This window comes from Aethalodelphis obliquidens, unplaced genomic scaffold, assembly GCF_003676395.1.
Source record: "Aethalodelphis obliquidens isolate GAN/ISIS:26980383/991018 unplaced genomic scaffold, ASM367639v1 scaffold38, whole genome shotgun sequence".
Taxonomy (NCBI): domain Eukaryota; kingdom Metazoa; phylum Chordata; class Mammalia; order Artiodactyla; family Delphinidae; genus Aethalodelphis; species Aethalodelphis obliquidens.
The window spans coordinates 16,306,278-16,325,349 of NW_020837982.1; the positions used below are offsets into that span (position 1 = coordinate 16,306,278).

At 46.7% G+C, this 19,072-nt stretch overlaps 1 protein-coding gene across 2 annotated transcripts in view; it reads right to left on the minus strand.

Moving 5' to 3' along the window:
* Positions 1–8,260: 8,260 nt before the first annotated feature.
* The window catches only part of PMP22 (peripheral myelin protein 22), a 28,820-nt gene continuing 18,008 nt past the window's right edge, over positions 8,261–19,072 (minus strand). For both annotated transcript variants that reach the window (XM_027131098.1, XM_027131097.1), the window contains exons 4-5: positions 17,502–17,642; positions 8,261–9,564 (exon numbers count right to left, since the gene is read on the minus strand). In XM_027131098.1, coding sequence (XP_026986899.1) covers positions 9,401–9,564; positions 17,502–17,642 — 305 coding nt within the window. In that variant the 3' untranslated portion in view covers positions 8,261–9,400. The remainder of the gene's footprint in view (positions 9,565–17,501; positions 17,643–19,072) is intronic.

Genomic DNA, 19,072 nt, shown 5'->3' on the forward strand with positions numbered 1-19,072 from the left:
TCATTATAAAGTTCTGAATTCAATTTGCTTGTATTTCATTTCAATATTTTTGCATCTCTATTTAGAGGCTAGGTTGTTCTCCACTTGTGTTCTTTGTGCAGTGCTTTTCAGGTTGCCCTCAAGGTATTGCAGTACTATGGTGTGTGACAGGACTTCCGTTGGCCCCTCTAGGGCCACCTCCACCTTCCTCCACCTGCTGTCTGCCCTAGGAGGCTGACCCACAGGGACCACATCGATGGACTCCATTGACCTATGGCTTCCAGTTGGGTTTGGCCAATGAGGAACCAGGAAGGAAATCGGAGGGTGGGAGAAGAAGGGGGTGAGGGCATCTATTCTCCCAGGCCTTCCCTGCAAGTTCATGGGAGGCTGACTGGGTCCAAGGAGCAAAGATCACAACTGCTGCCAGGCCCTCCTGGGAGGTTCTGATAAGACCCTCTCCCCGCCCCTTCAAGCCAAGGGTGGTGAACAGGACTGCACTACCATCTGGTACTTCTGCATCCTTCCCACACCTTAACTGAGCTCTCTTCAAATTAGTCAATGTGAGTGTGAGATCTGTTTCCTGCTGGGAAGCTGATTGATACGTGTGGTTAGGCTCACTTAGTAAAACGAACTGGAAACCCTTCTATTTTTATCTATGCTCTGGAACACATTAAATAGTGCAAGAATTTTCTAGCCTTTGAAGGTCAAAAAGCTGCTTTTTAGTGCCCTCTTGGCCTCGTATTTTTGGGATGGGATAGTCCTTTAACAAATGTTTAAACATTTTCTCACGGTGATTGCTTTATTTAGGTCTCTTCCTTGTGTCAAGTTTTGAATTTCCTAGAAAAGCATCCATTTCCGTAACAATTTGAAATGTATTCACATGGAATTGTTTCCAGAATCATCTTTTTATTGTTTTAATCCACCTAGAATCTGTGGTCACCTTCCCCGTCTCGCTTCTACTGTGCTGTATTTGTTTTCCCTTATTTGGGTTAAGTTTATCTGGTTGTGTGTGTGTGTGTGATTTGCCCCAGGTCACACTGGGCATCAAAAGCAGAATCCGTTTTCTGGTATCAAGCCAAAATATTTTGCCTGCAAATGAGAGTTTTTCCTGAGCCTCTGCCTGCCAGTCGTCCGGGCAAAGAATCAAAAGGAGCCCCAGATCAACCAGGGTCAATCCCAAAGTGAGAATTTCAGGAATCGAAGGAAGAAGCAAGTGAGTTCTTTCACAGTTCTGCGTCCTTAAAGCCGATTCGTACCTTGATAGAGCCTGTGCCGTAGGTGTTGACTCTCAGCCAGATCAGCAGGCACATAAGAGAGAGGGCAGGAGAACTCCCCACTCTGATCTTCTGGGTGATAATACTTTTAATTTTCGTCAGCGCAAGACACTGTCCGAAACCAGAAGGGGTTTGCCTAATTCATCATGGTCCCTGGCCACACAATGGGACCCCTGACAAGCAGAACATTGGAGAGTGAGAGAAATGGACATCACGAACGCTCATGAATTGCAAATGTGTCTTCATTAGAGGATGCTCTCCTACTTGGGACCATCTGCTTGATGTAACGGGGCCCAGGTCCTCAGGCTAGAAACATCTGTCACTTTAATCATTTTACCTCTTAATTAAAGCGCAACCAAAAGGAGGCCAAACATCGCTATGACCCTGAACAGGTCAGACCTTAGCCATACAGACTGGAGAACGCATCTGCCTGGATAAAGCATGAGTGAGAGCACATAGGTGTGCGGTTCACCCGATGTATGTGCTCCCCACTGAGATCAAACAAATTTGGGCAAATGAATCCCCTTTCCCCATTAACTTCGCGTATCATTTCAAAGACACTCTGTCTTCAAATTGAATTGATCTTCCACCGGTAAGGCCACCTGACCAGTTGTCTGTGAGCTGCTCTGCCCTGCGGCATCTCTGTCAGTTAATGATCTATAAATAAACACGTTAATACGCAGGGGAGATGCTATTTAAAGGAACCCCATGCTAATACTTTTGTACCACAAAGAATTCTTTTATAATGCAAATAGTCACCCTTTAATTGAGCTATCTTGTAAGTTCAGATTTTCATATGCATTTTCCATGAGTGATCAAAGAAACAATGCGTGGAAACACTCCAGTTCATGCCCAGTAAAGCACTTCATAAGTGGTAGGTGACACCATTATTTCTCACTTTGGGATGTACCCATATTGTTTTGAGCTTAGGTCAAATTGTAAGCACGCCACCGAGATTCTGGGTATACATGTATCTAACCCGCCTCACTAGTCTGTAGTCTCTCTAAGATTCTAGACGTTTATATTTCTTTTATTTTGTTTCTCATAGAGCTGTCTTGTGCTGAGTTCTGTACCAGTGAAATGTTGATATCAGTTGATACCAGCAAAAAAGTCATATATGCATCTTTTAATACTAAAAATCCTTCCAAAATGCTAAAAAAAATACCTATATATATAGTTTTTGGATATATAGTCAAAAACACTGGAAACAACCTAAGTGTCCATCATCGGATGAATGGATAAAGAAGATGTGGCACATATATACAGTGGAATATTACTCAGCCATAAAAAGAAACGAAATTGAGTTATTTGTAGTGAGGTGGATGGACCTAGAGTCTGTCATACAGAGTGAAGTAAGTCAGAAAGAGAAAGACAAATACCGTATGCTAACACATATATATGGAATCTAAGAAAAAAAAATGTCATGAAGAACCTAGGGGTAAGATGGGAATAAAGACACAGACCTACTGGAGAACAGACTTGAGGATATGGGGAGGGGGAAGGGTAAGCTGTGACAAAGTGAGAGAGTGACATGGACATACATACACTACCAAACATAAAATAGATAGCTAGTGGGAAGCAGCCGCATAGCACAGGGAGATCAGCTCGGTGGTTTGTGACCACCTAGAGGGGTGGGATAGGGAGGGTGGGAGGGAGGGAGATGCAAGAGGGAAGAGATATGGGAACATATGTATATGTATAACTGATTCACTTTGTTATAAAGCAGAAACTAACACACCATTGTAAAGCAATTATACTCCAATAGAGATGTTAAAAAAAAAAAGAGAGAGAGACATGTACCACCATGTTCATTGCAGCACTATTTACAATGGCCAGGACATGGAAGTAAGTGTCCATCGACAGATGAATGGATAAAGAAGATGTGGCACATATATGCAATGGCATATTACTCAGCCATAATAGAAACAGTCCTTTGGTTCATTTCTGCCAAAAAAATTCTTGTGCTTAGTACACAAATAGAGCTGGAGTGGTGTGGAAGTATAGCTCAGTGGTAGAGCATTTGACTGCAAATAGAGCTGGAGGTGGAAAAATTATGCAAATGAATCCTATTCAAAATCTTTAGTTTCTTAGTTTTAACGGAGGTAAAAGGAACATTCTATTACTCAAGCAGGGGCTCCCTCTGTGGAAATCTACTTTGGAACCCATACATTGTAACTGACTCCTTGAATTACCTACTTGGGAGTGGTGTGAGAAAAGCACCCATAATTTAAAGTTTCAAGACTGACATCCCCTGTCTACGTGGGTAATGAAAGCCTTTCCAGTACTTTTGAAGGTGCGTCACTGATTTCGTAACGTAAAAGAATATTCATCTCTTTTAGGATGAATAGTGCGAATCTAGTGCTCTTAGAGAATAGTCTTCTTGTTGTTCTTTTTAATTTGGCAAAGCCATAAAATTATCCTGGGAAATACCTAATGGAAACCAAAGGCGTACAAAGAGTAAAGGGAATGTTTTTTCACTCAATTAGGAAATGTTTCTTGTCTGCAGTCCTTCAGAGATGTGGACTCACCGTATATTTCTCAGAGATTTAGGTCCTGATAAACAGGGTAGGCGCCTCAAGGTGGTCCCATACCTCTCCCAATCTTAAACCTCCGTGCCTGCCGCATACGGATCGGCCCACTGAAGACTTTATATTCTAAATCCGAGTGCAGTAATAAAGCTTGGGCATTTTTAAATCTTATTTTTACCTTCTTCTTGGCTCCAGCTGGAATTCCAAAAAGAAAAGGATCAATATCAATCCCAGAGACGATCCACTGGAAATTCTCAATGTGTAGAGTTAAGTTTTAGAGTCCGCTGATTAGATTGTGAAGAGTCTAAACATCACGATCGATTATGTCAAATCAACAGGTCAATCGATTGTGAATTGTCTTACAATTCTCAGCAGTCAGTGCACAGAAGTGCACATGACTTGAAAACTGCCAAAAGTGTAGAAAATGAGTCCCCACACAGTCCCCCAACAAAACACGCTGATGTTTTCTGTGTACTAATACGGATGGAGTTCGTTCCACACTTCCATCCTCAACACACAACACACAGCCCTCAAAATCAATCTCATTAACACCAAAAATGCCTTAATAAAATACTAGCAAAAATAACCCAACAATATGTCAAAAGAATGCTGCTTTCCAAAAAGTGGACTTTACTCCATTAACAAAATCAATGAGTCAATATTAAGAAAACTATTGATAGGATTCACCTTTCTTTTTTAAGGTATAAAAAAATAAAGTCTTCTTGATAAAGATTGAAAAAATTTGGTAACATTTAATATAAATTCTTGGTTAAAATTCTTATTAAGTTGAGAATCAGAATTATGTACTTACTGAAATAAATTATTGTTAAATAATTATAAGCACTAACGTTCCTATTAAATTCAGAAAAAAACTGGAATGATGTCTACTCTCACAGCTATTATTTGGCATGTTCTAGAAGTTTTAGAAAATTAATAAAATTTTAAGAATTAAGAACTGTAAATACGGAAAAGGAAGAAAAGGCACATTATCTCTCTTTTTTTCTGTTCTTGCTATGCTGTGATTATCTCTGTGAAAAGCCAAGATAATTAACTAGAGAAATATTGAAAATAATGAAGCAATTCAGTAAAAGAAATGAGTATAAAACTTGAGAAAAATCAATGTTTCCAACATGCCCACAATAACTAGCAATAAAACACCATAGAATAAAAGAAATTCACAAAAGCCACAAAGCATGTAAATGCCTAGAAACAGAGTTAACGTAAAAGTATAGGACCTACATGATGAAAACAAAAAATGTTACTAAAGTGTAAACAAAGGGTGGAATCATTAGAGTTTATCCAGACTGTGTGCCTGCCCAGGACGTTATCAATGTTCCCCCCAATTGACACTTATACATTTAAATGAACTCTTTCAAAATAAATACTGAATTTTTGCTATCAAAATAAAAGGGTCTTCTTGTAGAATAGCTCATAGCAGCTTATAGAATAGATAACTTCTTCTGGCCAAGAACTACTAGAAAATCTGGATTCTAGTTTTTTCATCTGTTTGACAGCATCAAGAGATACCAAGACCTCCAGGACTCAGGCAGCAGATGTGAGAAGAAAACCCCAATGTCCTTTCCTAAATTTCTGTTTTAAAAATTTGCCAATTAATAAGCAACAGACTAAGAGATTGAAAAGCTGTCCTGAAGGCAGTTGCAAAGGGCAGGAAGGCTAACAGCGTTCTTAGCATCTCGAAAAGTTGGGGAGACAAAACTGAAGTTCAAGAGTCGCTAAGACATAAAGTGTTCAAGGTCCTGGAGAGAAGATAATTGCAAAGAAGCCAGCCTGACACCTCCCTGCATTTGCCATTTCATAAGCGGTACCCTCTTGAGTGCAAAACACAAAGCAGCTGCTAGGAGGGCAGTTTCGAACCAAAACTCCATTGCTACGAATTCCTAAGATTGCAGTATTTCTCAGAAGAGCTCAAGGATGGAAAATAAATGTCATCAAAACAACCCTCTGGGAAAACCCAAGATTCTGTGAGTGAAGAGCTATGTTAACCGTTCATCTCTAATATCCTGCTTTGCTTCGCTCAGAAGGAATAAGAATCTCATCCCTTTAAAATATACCTCTGAAAGCACAAAAAATAAAAGGTGACTACTTTCCAAACAGAAAGAACAGACCTTATGAGAAAATTAGCAAGGGCTAGAGCAAACAGCTGTCCCTTTTCTTTTCTTTTTTAGGAGCTTTATCGAGATATAATTCTCCTACTATCCAACTGACCCATTTAAAATATACAGTTCATTGGTTTTTAGTATATTCGCCTCTGTGAAAAGAGGTACAACCATCATCACAATGTTAGAGCATTTCATCACTCAAAAGGAAACATCCTACTTTTTAGCTATTACAGCCCTACATCCTCATCTGCCCTTTCCCAGCTCTAAACAAATCTGTCCCTATCCATTTCCCAGTTCTGGATTTTCATAGAAATTCAATCGTGTAATATGCAGTCTTTTATGACCAGATTCTTTCACTTAGCATAAGATTTCCCAGGTTCATCCATGTTGTCGCACGTAGCAGTACCTCATTACTTTTTATGGAGAAAGCATGTGGATAGACTACATTTTGTTAATTCATTCATCAGCTGATGAACTTTGGGGCTGTTTCCATCTTTTGACTGTTATAATTAATGCTGCCATAAACATCCACGTACAAGTTCCTGCTCAGACACATTTGTTCATGTCTCTTGCATAAATACCTAAAAGAGGAATTGCTGGGTCATAGGGTTGTTATGCTTAACCCTTTGAGGAACGGACAGTATTCTCCAAAGCTGCTGAACCATTTCCATTCCCACCAGCGGTGTATCTGGGCTCCAATCTCTCCACCTCCTCATTAACCTGTGTTATTATCAGACTTTTTGATTTGAGCTTACCTAGTGGGTATGAACTAGTATCTCACTGTGGTTTGTGTTTGCATTTCCCTGATGACCAAAGATGTTGAACATTTTTTCCAGTTGCTTACTGGCCATTTGCATATATACCTTGGACAAAAATCTATTCATGGTCTTCCCTGGTGGCACAGTGGTTGAGAGTCCGCCTGCCGATGCAGGGGACACGGGTTCGTGCCCCGGTCCGGGAAGATCCCACGTGCCGTGGAGCGGCTGGGCCCGTGAGCCATGGCCGCTGAGCCTGCGCATCCGGAGCCTGTGCTCCGCAGCGGGAGAGGCCACAACAGTGAGAGGCCCACGTACCGCAAAAAAAATAAAATAATAAAATAAAAAAATAAAAATCTATTCACGTCCTTTGCCCACATCTTAATTGGATTATTTGTCTTTTTAATATTGAGTGTTAGAGTTCTTTATGTATATTCTGAATACAAGTCCTTTTCCAGATATATGATCTGCAAGTATTTCCACATTTAGAAGAAACTACGGCAGACGGGTTCCCAGATCAGAAAGACTGGCCCGTGGATGGGAGATCCATCACAACCACTTGCAAAGGAGCTGGTAGCAAGTACCTGTTTCTACTCAAGATTTTTTAGTTTAACATGCCTCTGTTTGGGGCAGCCCCCGTGAGTTATGTGTAGAAAAAGAGCACAGAGTTGGTCCAATTTTTCTGGAGGCAAAGTTGGCCATACCTATTATACTTCTTAAAAATATGCATGCCCTTTGTCTTGGTAATATCCTTACCAGGAATTTAGCACTTGGATGTACTCTTAAAATGCACCAATATTCATGTGTAAGCATGTTCACTGAAGCATTTTGGGTAATAATAAAAACCAGGACACAATCAAAGTGTTTATCATTGAGGGACTGGTAAATAAATGTGCAGCTACACAGTGAAATACTATGCAGATCTGGAAAGACTGAAACAGAGCTCACTAAAAATAGAACAAGGTATATGTTCCTATAGAAAGATCTCCAATTTATATCCTTAGGTGAGAAGAACAGCATGGTGCAGAAGAACGTGAGTATTTTTCTCCATTTTGCGTAAATTTTACAAATACTTGAATGGATGTATCTGTGTGGGCACTGCATTTTTTCCTGGCAGAAATCATAAACTATGTCTTCTGGTTACCTTTGGCGAGAGACTATGGAAAAGAGGGGGAAAAGAGGCTTTCGCATGTCATGATCCTGGATGTATATTACTTTTTTTAATGCCAAAAGTGTTACCTAAATGGTGAGATTTGGGCCATTTCTGTTCTTCTTTGTTCTTAATTATTAATTTTTAGTTAAATGCTATAAAAGAAACCTTATGAAATAAACGTGCATTTTCAAAGTTCAAGCACGTAAAGTGAAATTCCCAGTTTTTTCAATCACCTTGTGGCCATCTGTGCCACTTTACCCAATCTATCCGAGTCAAAAGAGAGAAAGCGGGTCTCTGCTGGAAACCTTGGAAGGGAGAAGCCCTTCCATCACGGATGTCCAAAGACGCCAGAGCAACCCAGGTCATCTGCCCAACAGCGGCTCCGTGACCCTCTTCCCTCTGCTCCGACACGCACCTCGCACCCTCACCCACAAAAACCCACAAGAGCTCAGTGAGTTACTCTGATGTTTATTTGAATGCATCTTAGTCCACACAGTTGGTATAAAATCAGAAAAAGCGAAGCAAAAAATATAAAAAAAAAAAAAAAAGGTCTGGAGTCTTAGCATCAGAAGGGCACCGTATATACATCTACAGTTGGTGGCCAGTACAAGTCATTGCCAGACAGTCCTTGGAGTCAGAGGACAGTCTAGACCATGCTGCATCCCAGGAACCACTGTCCCAGGGGGTCTAGAAGCTTGTCCTGATGCTCCGACCATAAGGAAAACGTGGGAGTGATAAAGGCGGTGGTTTGTTATTCATTATAGTAGTAACAGCAGCCTAGCTAGGTACAAATGTGGTTATAAACCATTTACCTTACACAGAATTATTCAGGTCTCCGTTCGACTTCATGCTGTCAAATTGTTAATTGAATTTCCAGTGAGGCGTTTAGACGATTAGTGATCACAAGGAATGGTAAATACATAGCACCACTTCGTAGGTTTGTTGTCCCCAATTTCTCACCTAGATGCGTGACCGGGACACCCCCCTTCAAGGGCAAGTATTCCAAAGCCACAAGCCGTGATTCTCCGAGGGCTCCAGTTTGGGGGTTCTGTCCGAGTGCAGGTAAGGCTGCACACAGAGGCGTGGGCAGTGCATGTCTGTGTGTGACACACTGGGTCACCCACAGTAAAAGGGCTTTGGGCCATTTGGGGTTTCTACCCACACTTTGGTTTTCTAAATGAGGTGGAGTGGGAGGGAGGCATCTTCTTTCAGACGAAAGGGAAGGGGCAAGATGGACTTATTTTATTTCTGGGCAAAACAAACAAAAACAAACAAACAAAAAAACCGAGCTTGATTATACGGTTAGGATGTCAAGTTCCTTAGCTACTTTAAGGTTCAACCCAAGGCTGATGGTCAACACATAAAGCAAACAATACTATGTACATATATGTAAAAAGTGTTATAAATAGGTTTTATAAACCGTCGATATTATATACATCTTCAATCAACACTAACCACCCCCCACACCTGCTCTCTGTTTGGTTTGGTTTGAGTTTGGGTTTTTTGGCTAGCTCCTTTTTTTTCCTGGCTTCTGGTTTACTTCCTCCCTCCCTGCGTGCGCTCAGACCCTCGGACGTCCTGTCCCGGTGCCTCATTCACGTTTCCGCAAGATCACATAGATGACGCCGCTGAGGAGGGCCAGTGGGAAGGCCACCCAAGCCAGGATGTAGGCAAAGCCGTAGGAGTTCTCCGAGTTGAGATGCCATTCCGGGTGCCTGACCGTGTAGATGGATGCTGCGCTCATCACACACAGACCTGGGAAGGAGAGGGACCAGCTGGGGGCAGGAGGGGTCATGGAGCGGGGACCCTGCACCACCCCCAAACCAGACTCCATGGGACCCGGAGCACCTGCCCCACCCACCCTGCTCTCCTCCCAGACTCGACCCACCTCACACACACACACACACACACACACACACACACACACACACACACACACACACACCAGGGCACCCTTCTCTCTTTCTTAGGGAGAAGGATACGGGCTGCAGGAAGAGAGGGCACGTCCATCTCAGGCAGGAATCTGCCACCAGATCCAGAACTGGCAGGAGGGGCTCAAAGGTACAGGAACCCAGGAAACGATCTGCTCTCTGCGTCCAATCTATGTGACCCAGACCATGGCTTCCAAGGTCTCCCCTCCTCTTTCCTCCTCATTTCCTTTAACCGTCACCCATTGCCAGTCGACACGAGGGGCCCAGCGAGAATTCGGGTGGCAAGAGAAGCCCACCTATGTCTTTGCAAGGATGGCTGGGTGTGGGAGCCCCTGGAAGCCGGTAAACCACTCCACAGATGGGTGGCGGCATCCTCTGAAATCAGGGAAAGGGACACCTCACCGTTATCTGAGCGGCACTCACACGGAGCACAGGGGCGGAACGCCATGCTGACCTCCTTAGCAGGATCGCTACATCAGAGACCAAGCAAGCAATGCCCACGGGCCCCACTAGGCAGACAGAAGAACACGTGGAGAGGAAAGGGGGGAAGGACGCTGCAGAGAGAGGAGGTGGTCACGGGCAAGCTGCGTGGTGCCTGGTCCCTTTCAACTGTTCTTGGTTCCCCAAGGTTGGTCTAAAGCCCAAACAAAGGTGAAAGGGTATCAGATCCACAGGCAGGTCAGGCAACCCCTTCCTTGTCTACCACAGAGCCTTGGTGGAGGGACAAGAAAATCCTCCACCTGAGACCCCACAAAGCAGGCAAGTTCAAGCGTGACGGTCCATGCCCACGGTGACGGTCAGCATCCCTGCAGGGAGGAGTCCAGTGACGTGAGCGCCCCAGCCCAGAGCGGCACAAAGCCTGCTCTGTCCGCTCCTGAACACAGGGGCTTTGACAGGCTCTGACTGACTCTATTATAAGTCCAGAACGCATGTGGGATGCCTGTGGGTCCAGAGCCCCCCAAGGCCCGGACCACCTACATCTAACCTCACTGCTATTTGGGTTATTTAACTGGACACTGCGACTCTGTTTGAACAAAGTGCAGAAGTGGGACTGTGTAACATTCACTGCCCCGATAAGATTGTCCTTCTGCAAGTCAGAGAGAGAAAACACCCACTCCATTGGCCCCCGTCGAGAGAGCCACACAACAGTCTTGGGACCACAGGGGCATCAGCTCCAGGACCTGCCACCTACAGATAGCCCGGGGGACGGGAAGACATCTGTTTCCGTGGGGAAGTCATAGCTGGCCAATGGTCACAGGAGGGAAACTGCAGTTTCGATCTGCTGGACCTCAAGGTCTATAGCTCACCTCTCCAAAGTGCTAATTCTTGCCTGTCTCTTAGGCTATATCTGACCTACCTAATGATGGCAGAGCCTCAAAGGCGAGGCAAGAGCAAGGGAGAGAGTGAGATGTAAGCAGAGCATCTGAAGGGCAAGACAGTGTCCATCATCTTCCAAATGGGGCGCGTGTCTAGCCAGCAACAGCATGAGAAATGTAGTGATAGCTGCGTGGACCAGCTGTGTCCAGATTTCCCCAGCAAAGAGAAAATAGCAAAGAAAAAACACTTTGTCTATGACCTGGGGGGAGCGAGAGAGACAGGACACACAAGTGCAGTGACTAACTCAGTGGCTTAATTATATGACATTCGCCCTGGGAGAATCTCAGAAGTAAAGGGATTTATGCTTCGCGTCAAGAATCCACACGCTTGTACACTTGCAAAGTCAACAAGAGGATACACACTTCATAATTACTGTTGTCGGGAGACTGATGCTTTAGGGAATGTATCATTACAAGGCTGTCTGTATGCAAAGCAACAGACGTGCCCCGGAATACAGAGCAGGTAGTGAGTCCCGAAAAGTCAAACTCTTCTCCCAATAAAGGGACTGTGATTCGCGTTCTTGGCCACCAGTAGGTGGGGATGCGTTTTTGAAGGTCTCCGTGGAGAAGGTAAGTGAGGCCACCGACTACACGCAGGTGTGCTGCCCTCCCCAGAGATGAGCAGGGAGGGGCCTGCGTCTGGGAGCAAAGGTCAGCTGTACGTGGAAAGGCACTGACCCTGTCCAGACAAGACAGAAATGCTGGCCACTCAAGACTTCCCAAGAGTTCCCCCCTGCCTCAGCATGGTTGGGTCTGCATCACTAGACATGCTCCCCCAAGACCAGGCCTCGAGCCCCCTGTAATGGTGACAGCAGCCACAGGTGAACAATCAGAACCCGGCATCTTTAGAAGGGAGTCCCCAAGAGACCAAAGGCAGAGGAAGGAAGGGAGGGGGTCCTCTAGGCTTCCTCATCTCCATTCTGTTCGGTTCAGTCAACGTGGAATGAGCACCTGGCATGTGCGGGTACCATTCTGGACGCTGAGTGCACCGAGATCCACAAGACGTGGTCCCCACCTTCAAGGTGAGTGTCATCCGGAAACAGACACAGCAGTAGAGACTTCCAAGAGAGTAGGATGTGATTCCAAGGAAAGGAGAGAGAAACACACCGGATGCCCTGAGAGCACAGATCGATCAGGGGCCTGGGGAATCCTGAAAGGGGACACGGGGCTTGACCGGGGTCTGAAGGATGTGGAAGAGGTGGCCAGGTGCTGAAAGGTGTGAAGGAAATCCCAGGTAGAAGGGAGACCACGAGCGCGGCAAGGAGGACGGAGGGCCCCGTGGACACCACCAGCGGGTCCCACTCAAGAGTCTCTGTGATGGAGGCTGGAAGAGAGGGCCACCAGGGCACTTGACGAGGTTGTGGAGGGAAGCACAGCTTTTGTGGAGGAGAAACACGATCAGAGGCGTGTCCAGAAAGACCGCCCCAGATTTAGAGGTGGGGACAAGATCGGGGACAGGAAGGTGCGTGAGTTGGTTTTTGCCCAGCAATGGTGTTTGCAAGTAAAAGAAAAGAAATGAGCACAATATCTAGGTGTGACGCCACACGACGGAGGAGCCGGTGGTGGACTGGGGTGGGGGTGGGCGGCTCTGGCATGACTGCCTGGTGGGTTAACTTAGGGAACTTGGGGAAATGGTCTTGCAAGCTGAGGAAGTACAGTTTCAAGGAGAGAGATGGCAACAGTATCGAAAGCAGGGGAGGGAGTCAGCAAATGGCCATCCGTGTACATCCGTGACCTCTGCCGAAGCAGCTCAGAGCCTGGAGCGAAGCCAGGAGCCTGGGTGGGGCTGGCTAGGGAGTGAGCACTGGGGGAGACCACCGAGATGGGCAGCGGGAGCGCCTCCCTGGAGCTCGTTTCGTGAGCGAGGCCCCTGTCTCTCCCCACCTCGCCCTTCAGGCCACGAGGTAGAGAAGGAAGAGGCTGGAAGGTCCATTACCCGGAGAGCACTGGGCTCTCTGTCCCACCCACACCGAGCCTCCTCTGTGCCGCCAGCCCCCTTTCCATTCTCAGCCTCCGTGTGATTCCTGCAGCCTTGCAAATCGCCCACCGCATTACTAGATGCCCATCTGGGCCCAGCCAGGGCAACATCTGGGATGATTCGCCCAGAACTGGTGTTTCTTAACGTGGTCTCCGACTTAAGGTGTCTTGAAACCACTCAGAACAGGGAGAGCACTGGGCTTTTATTCCTCCCCCAGATTTTCATTCTAAATGCTCTCTACCCACCTCAATGTGTATGAAAGAAAAGGAACAAAACAAACAGAAAAAGTAAAAGTCACTTTAAAAGGAGTTTCCTACCATCCTTGCTGTTCCTCGTAATCGCAATAAACACAATCACAGAAACTACACAGGTGGCCTGAGTTTAATTCTGCCAAGGGAACACATTACCCAGTCACCCAACAAGTGGGACATTCAGGGCGTTCTAGGAGGTGTGCGTGGAGCTCGCCGCTGGGTGTGACTCGTGAAATAAATCAAAACATAGTCTGTATCTCCGTGATGCTTTCCCATCCTGTGCCACTCAACCCAACAGAGCCGGGGCCAGGGTAAGCACTGTCTGGGAACAGATGGCTGCAGGTCCTGAGAATAAGAATGACTCCAAAATCCAGATACAGGATCAGGACGGTCCTTCTCTAAGAAGAGGGTTTAGAAGAATTGATGGCTCGTGGATAGGATGAGCTCTGTAAATCATCCTAGAAGAACTTACAGTGGGATTAGGGCAGGTTAATGGCTGCAACAGTGGTGCCCAACTCTGGATGGACATCAGAGTCACCAGGGAGCAGCCCTGCCCAAGAACTCTTTTTTTTTTTTTTTCTTTTGCGGTACGCGGGCCTCTCACTGTTGTGGCCTCTCCCGTGGCGGAGCACAGGCTCCGGACGTGCAGGCTCAGCGGCCATGGCTCACGGGCCCAGCCGCTCCGCAGCATGTGGGATCTTCCTGGACCGGGGCACGAACCCGTATCCCCTGCATCGGCAGGCGGACTCTCAACCACTGCGCCACCAGGGAAGCCCCCAAGAACTCTTAAATGAGACTCTCTGGGGATGAAGCCTGAGCACCAGCGTTTTTTAAAAGCACCCCCTTTCTCACAAAAGGTGATTATGGTCTGCAGCTGAGATTGAGGAGCACCCAACTAGATGACGGAGCCTCTTAAAATGTCTTCAAGAAGCAGCCAACCTGGGCTTCCCTTGTGGCGCAGTGGCTGAATGTCCACCTGCTGATGCAGGGGACGCGGGTTCGTGCCCCGGTCCGGGAAGATCCCACATGCCGCAGAGCGGCTGGGCCCGTAAGCCACAACTACTGAGCCTGCACGTCCGGAGCCTGTGCTCCGCCACGGGAGAGGCCGCAGCAGTGAGAGGCCCGCGTACCGCAAAAAAAAAAAAAAAAAAAGCAGCAGCCAACCTAAGAAATATGTAATCAAGGAAAGGCAGTTCTTAAAGGTGAGACTCGCAGCTTATTATAAGTGGAGAAGAGATGATGCAGTGAGACAGGCAGCCCCACAAGCACAGGCAAGTCAGTCATCTAGAGCCAGGCAGAGACGGCTCCCAAGTCTGCAATCAGCCAAAGAGCCCCACACACCTTTCACCTGCCCTTCCTGCATGCTCACGCGTGTGTTTAAAAAGTCCACAGCAGGGCCCTCCAGAAGGAAGCTACGCAGAGACGATCCGGCCCTGACAGCCCCTGGGACACTCAGCATAGTTTGGAGGCTTCCACACAACAGGCTTCAGTGCTTCAAGAAGCATCTGCCCTGCGTGGATCGCAGCTACGGTGGCCACAACCCACTTGTAGATCGCACATCCCATGATGGAAGGGCTCCTCCCTTCCTTCCTTCCTTCCTTCTTTCCTCCCTCCCTCCCTCCCTCCTTTCTACTCTCCTTTTTGTTTTCGGATTGTTTTTGCTTTTCTGATTTGTTCCTTGATATTAAGGGGTAATTTCTCATCCCCAACAACCCTTCCCTAACTGTCTCTCTAGTTACTGAATCCTTCATAGGCCGTGAGATAGGAAACACACATGACCAGGGTTGTCAGACACTGAAGTCTGGAAATCTCTAAGGGAAGTCCCCACTCTCTTAAATCCCAAGTTTAGTAGGAAGACCCTACAGCAAGTTCAAACACAACATTCTAGAGAGCTGAGGTTTCTAGAAGACTAGCTCTCTCAGGTCCTTTTGACCGGACGGAACAAGCACAGAACATTCTTAGGACGTACAAAGTACAACCGCTACTCTGGATCAACACTTCAACCTCCAGACAACTTCCTATTCACAGATGGACGGCTAAACTGACAAACCGATAACCGAAAACTAGGTCTCGGGAGAGATAAGAAGCTAGATTTGAAGGGGATAACGCAAGAACAAACCATGTGCTTCTATATCCGGAGGTTTTCATGGCAGAGTTCTAGAAGGCTTGGACTGAGTTTGGAGAAGAATCCAAACAGTGAAACGAGGAGGAATGAGTAAACAAACTTTGGAAGATGAGCAAAATCTCAGTACCTAAGAGCGTTTGGGTTGAACGAAGTACTTATCTCTGGACTTTGGTTTTTGACCGAAAATGACCTTGCTAAAAAGACAGTGTTAGAGAATTTTAAGCTAAAATATCTCAGTTGGAAAAATGAAGATGAGGCACTCCCTGCCCTGAGATGTCCCTTCAAAAGTAAGTTCGCTCTGTCCAATGTTTCCAGTCTGACTAGTCCTGGTGGTGTAGACTCATTCATCACAGATGTTTGGGAACTTGAGAATCATAAATGGGGTAGATTTGAACTCATCTTCCACGGTCAGTCAGGTTCAATGAAAGATCATATCAAAAGCAGAGTTTCTGCCTTGGATGTGGCGTTCCTTAAAAACTCGGGTGGATTCTGAATCTCTAAATATATTCAGTCCACGTGGGATGGGAAGAAATGGGGGCATCCGGTGTCCTTGCATGAGCTGCGTGTTCATTTAGCCCTCCCAGTCTCAGTTTCTTTATCAGTAAAATAACGAGTGCGTATAGATCAAATATAAGTATTTTATGTCACTTTTTCTTGAGGATATAATCATTGATACCATGGACAGGATCACCATTGATATCAAACTGCAAACAGGGAGCCTAAAAGGAAATCCCAGAATATATTCTAGTTTTCTGTGCTACTTCTGGAAATGGGGTGAATAATGATCACTGCTCCTAATGTACCCAGAAATGACATCTCACTGAAGAACTGGTAATTTAGCAAAGCTGGCAACACTCCCAGAAGCTTGGCTGATATAATAAAACCTTGATAAAATCAAGTAGCAAAGCACTGTTTGGTTTTGAAATTCCAAACTGTGCACATTGACATGTTGTATTTAGGAATTTGATGAGAAATGGTTCTCTAGTTTACTTACTTTTTCCAGTAAAGCGTAAGTCTCTGGCTTCTAGAAAAGGGTCATCGACATTCAACGTCAGGTTGTGTCTTGCCATACAAACCTATGTAAGCCATGAGCTCTGCCTGCCCATCCATCCACCCGTCTATCCATCCATCCATCCAGGACTTGTGCGCTGTTTTCAACCCTCCAATGACTGCTCACGAGTCATGGTGGTGCTTCAGCAACTAAACAAGAGATGCTACACCCCTGCCCACTCAGGGGCCAGAATTGAGAACATTTCACAGTCCCCAGACGTACTCTGGCACATACAGATTTTACGAGTTATTAGCCTGGACTGTAGAATCCACCACACCTGCTTCCTATGTCTCTCCAGTGCTCTGCTGACTCGGTCCACTGGCCATCAACGGACAGAAGGATAAAAGGAAACAAAGTGAGACAATGGCCAGAATCCAGAGACAAGAGCTGGAAGGCGTCACGTCTAGGACTCTGCACACGGTGCGTGTCGATAACCTGGAACTGATGGTGTGTTACACATGCCAAAAGGAAGACACCAGTAAGTCGGAGGCTGGTGGACTCCAGGGGCCAGAGTAAAGGAGAGTAAGAATTTGTCAGGTGACTCCATCACTGCTTAGAGGTAGGCGACAGGTACCTGAGAGCAACCTCGGCAGCAGATCGGGGCCATTTCTGTGCTTAAGCAGGGATGGTCCCGGGGCATAATGTGAGCTACAGAAATCCACCCTCAAGACTGGCCTGTGCTCTACCGACATCCTCAGCATTCACCTCTGATGCTATGTCCAAACTGTAGCTCCGCCCCAGTTTAGGGACCCTCCTTCCAGAACCCCTAGCCCCGTTTCCTATGCACCCCGTTCCATGGAGAAGTGGAGAGTTCCCAGATTCACACACACACACACACACACACACACCTGTGCTGTATGATATCCATCCACGGGGAGGACTCCTGCACGCCAGTCATTCTGAGCCACGCCCTTCTGACGGATCGTGCTGCAGTCTGGGGGTGCCCGGCCCCCTCATGGACTCAGTCATCTCCGACTTACCAGCAAGGATCTGGAAGACTCCGGTGATGTAAAACCGGCCCCCCTTGGTGAGGGTGAAGAGCTGGCAGAAGAACAGGAACAGGGACAGAACGCTGAAGATGATGGACAGGATCATGGTGGCCTGGACAGACTGCAGCCATTCTGAGGGAGGAGACACTGGGTTAGGAAAAGCCCGGGCGCGGGGCGCTGGGCGCGGGGAGGCGGGGCTCTGCCGCGGGGGGCGGGGCCCGGGGCACCAGGACAGCTGAAAGCCACTCCCCACCCACCCCCCGTCCCCCGCCCCGGGCAGCAGCCGCATCCCTCCTGTGAACAGAAGTCGGACTATTCACCTTCCCGCTCTTAAAAGTCACTTTATTTCCTGCTTTCTTTTGGAGGGAAAACAAAAGGTATTAAAACGTGTTTAATTGTAGACGTTTTAAGAAAAGGCTCTAAGACACTACCTAGTCCCACCGCAAGGAGTTAAACTCCAGTTAAAATACATTGAACTCCCTTCCAGTCTTCTAGCCAAATGTGTTACTTACACAGATGTGCGTGCGTTCAAGGGGCTCTGAGCCCCGCCCTCTGCCTCCTCCCTCCCTGCCCTCGGGGGTTCGAAGGGCTTCTTGGAGTCCCTGGATTCTGAGAATAGTTCCAAACCACTGTTCAAAATATTAGCATCCCCCAAGGAGACAGAGAGACCGTGGGGATGGCTGGGAAGACGCAAATGCTATTGGAGCCAAGACTAATTCTGTAGAAAGTCGCAAGAAAATGCTGATGGGAAGAGCATGCTTTATTTAGCTATGAACGCCTCTGCTCTCCCTCAGTCACGCTGATCTCAGAGCAGTGGGTGCTCAGTCCGACCATCAGATAGCACCACGGATGACCCTTCCTCATCTTTGCTGAACCCCCAGCCTTAGATCAAATCTCCAGGCACCCAACTGAAATTCAGGCAAGGAAGGGAACTCTGTAGTTCACCATCTACTGCAAATGAAGGTCATTTCAGGTAGGAACGGACAAGAGGCAACAACCTGGGCTTAACACCAGAGAGGGGAACTTGCAGTGTGCCCCCAGGAGACCTCCAGGGGCCCTGCCAACCTGTCGCCTGCATCCTTCCTTCCAAGCACCTGAGAATCGCTGGGGCGGGCGCTGCTCTCAACAAGAAAGATCAATTAGAGAAGACCCAGGTTTGATCCTCTCCACTCAGTAATGGATTAATGGGCCCTGGCTTAGAAAAACACACACCAGTGCTCAACACAGTAGGAAAAGCTGTGAAATCGCGATGGTTTATCATCAGTAACTCGCGAAGATGTTCCCTTTTTTTTTTTTTTTTCTTTTTGGCCACACCACGCAGCACGCGGGATCTTAGCTCCCCATTCAGGGATCGAACCCAGGCCCCCGCAGTGGAAGCACAGAGTCTTAACCACTGGGCTGCCAGGGAAGTCCAATAACTCACAGAGGTGAACGTGGTTTGAGCTGCGAGTGGCTCAGGGCAGAATTTTAAGGGTACTGGTTAGGGTAACTGTGACTCGAGTCTCACAGACACAGACATTTTTCCAGACTGAAACCGGAAGCATTTTAGAGTTGGAAGAAGC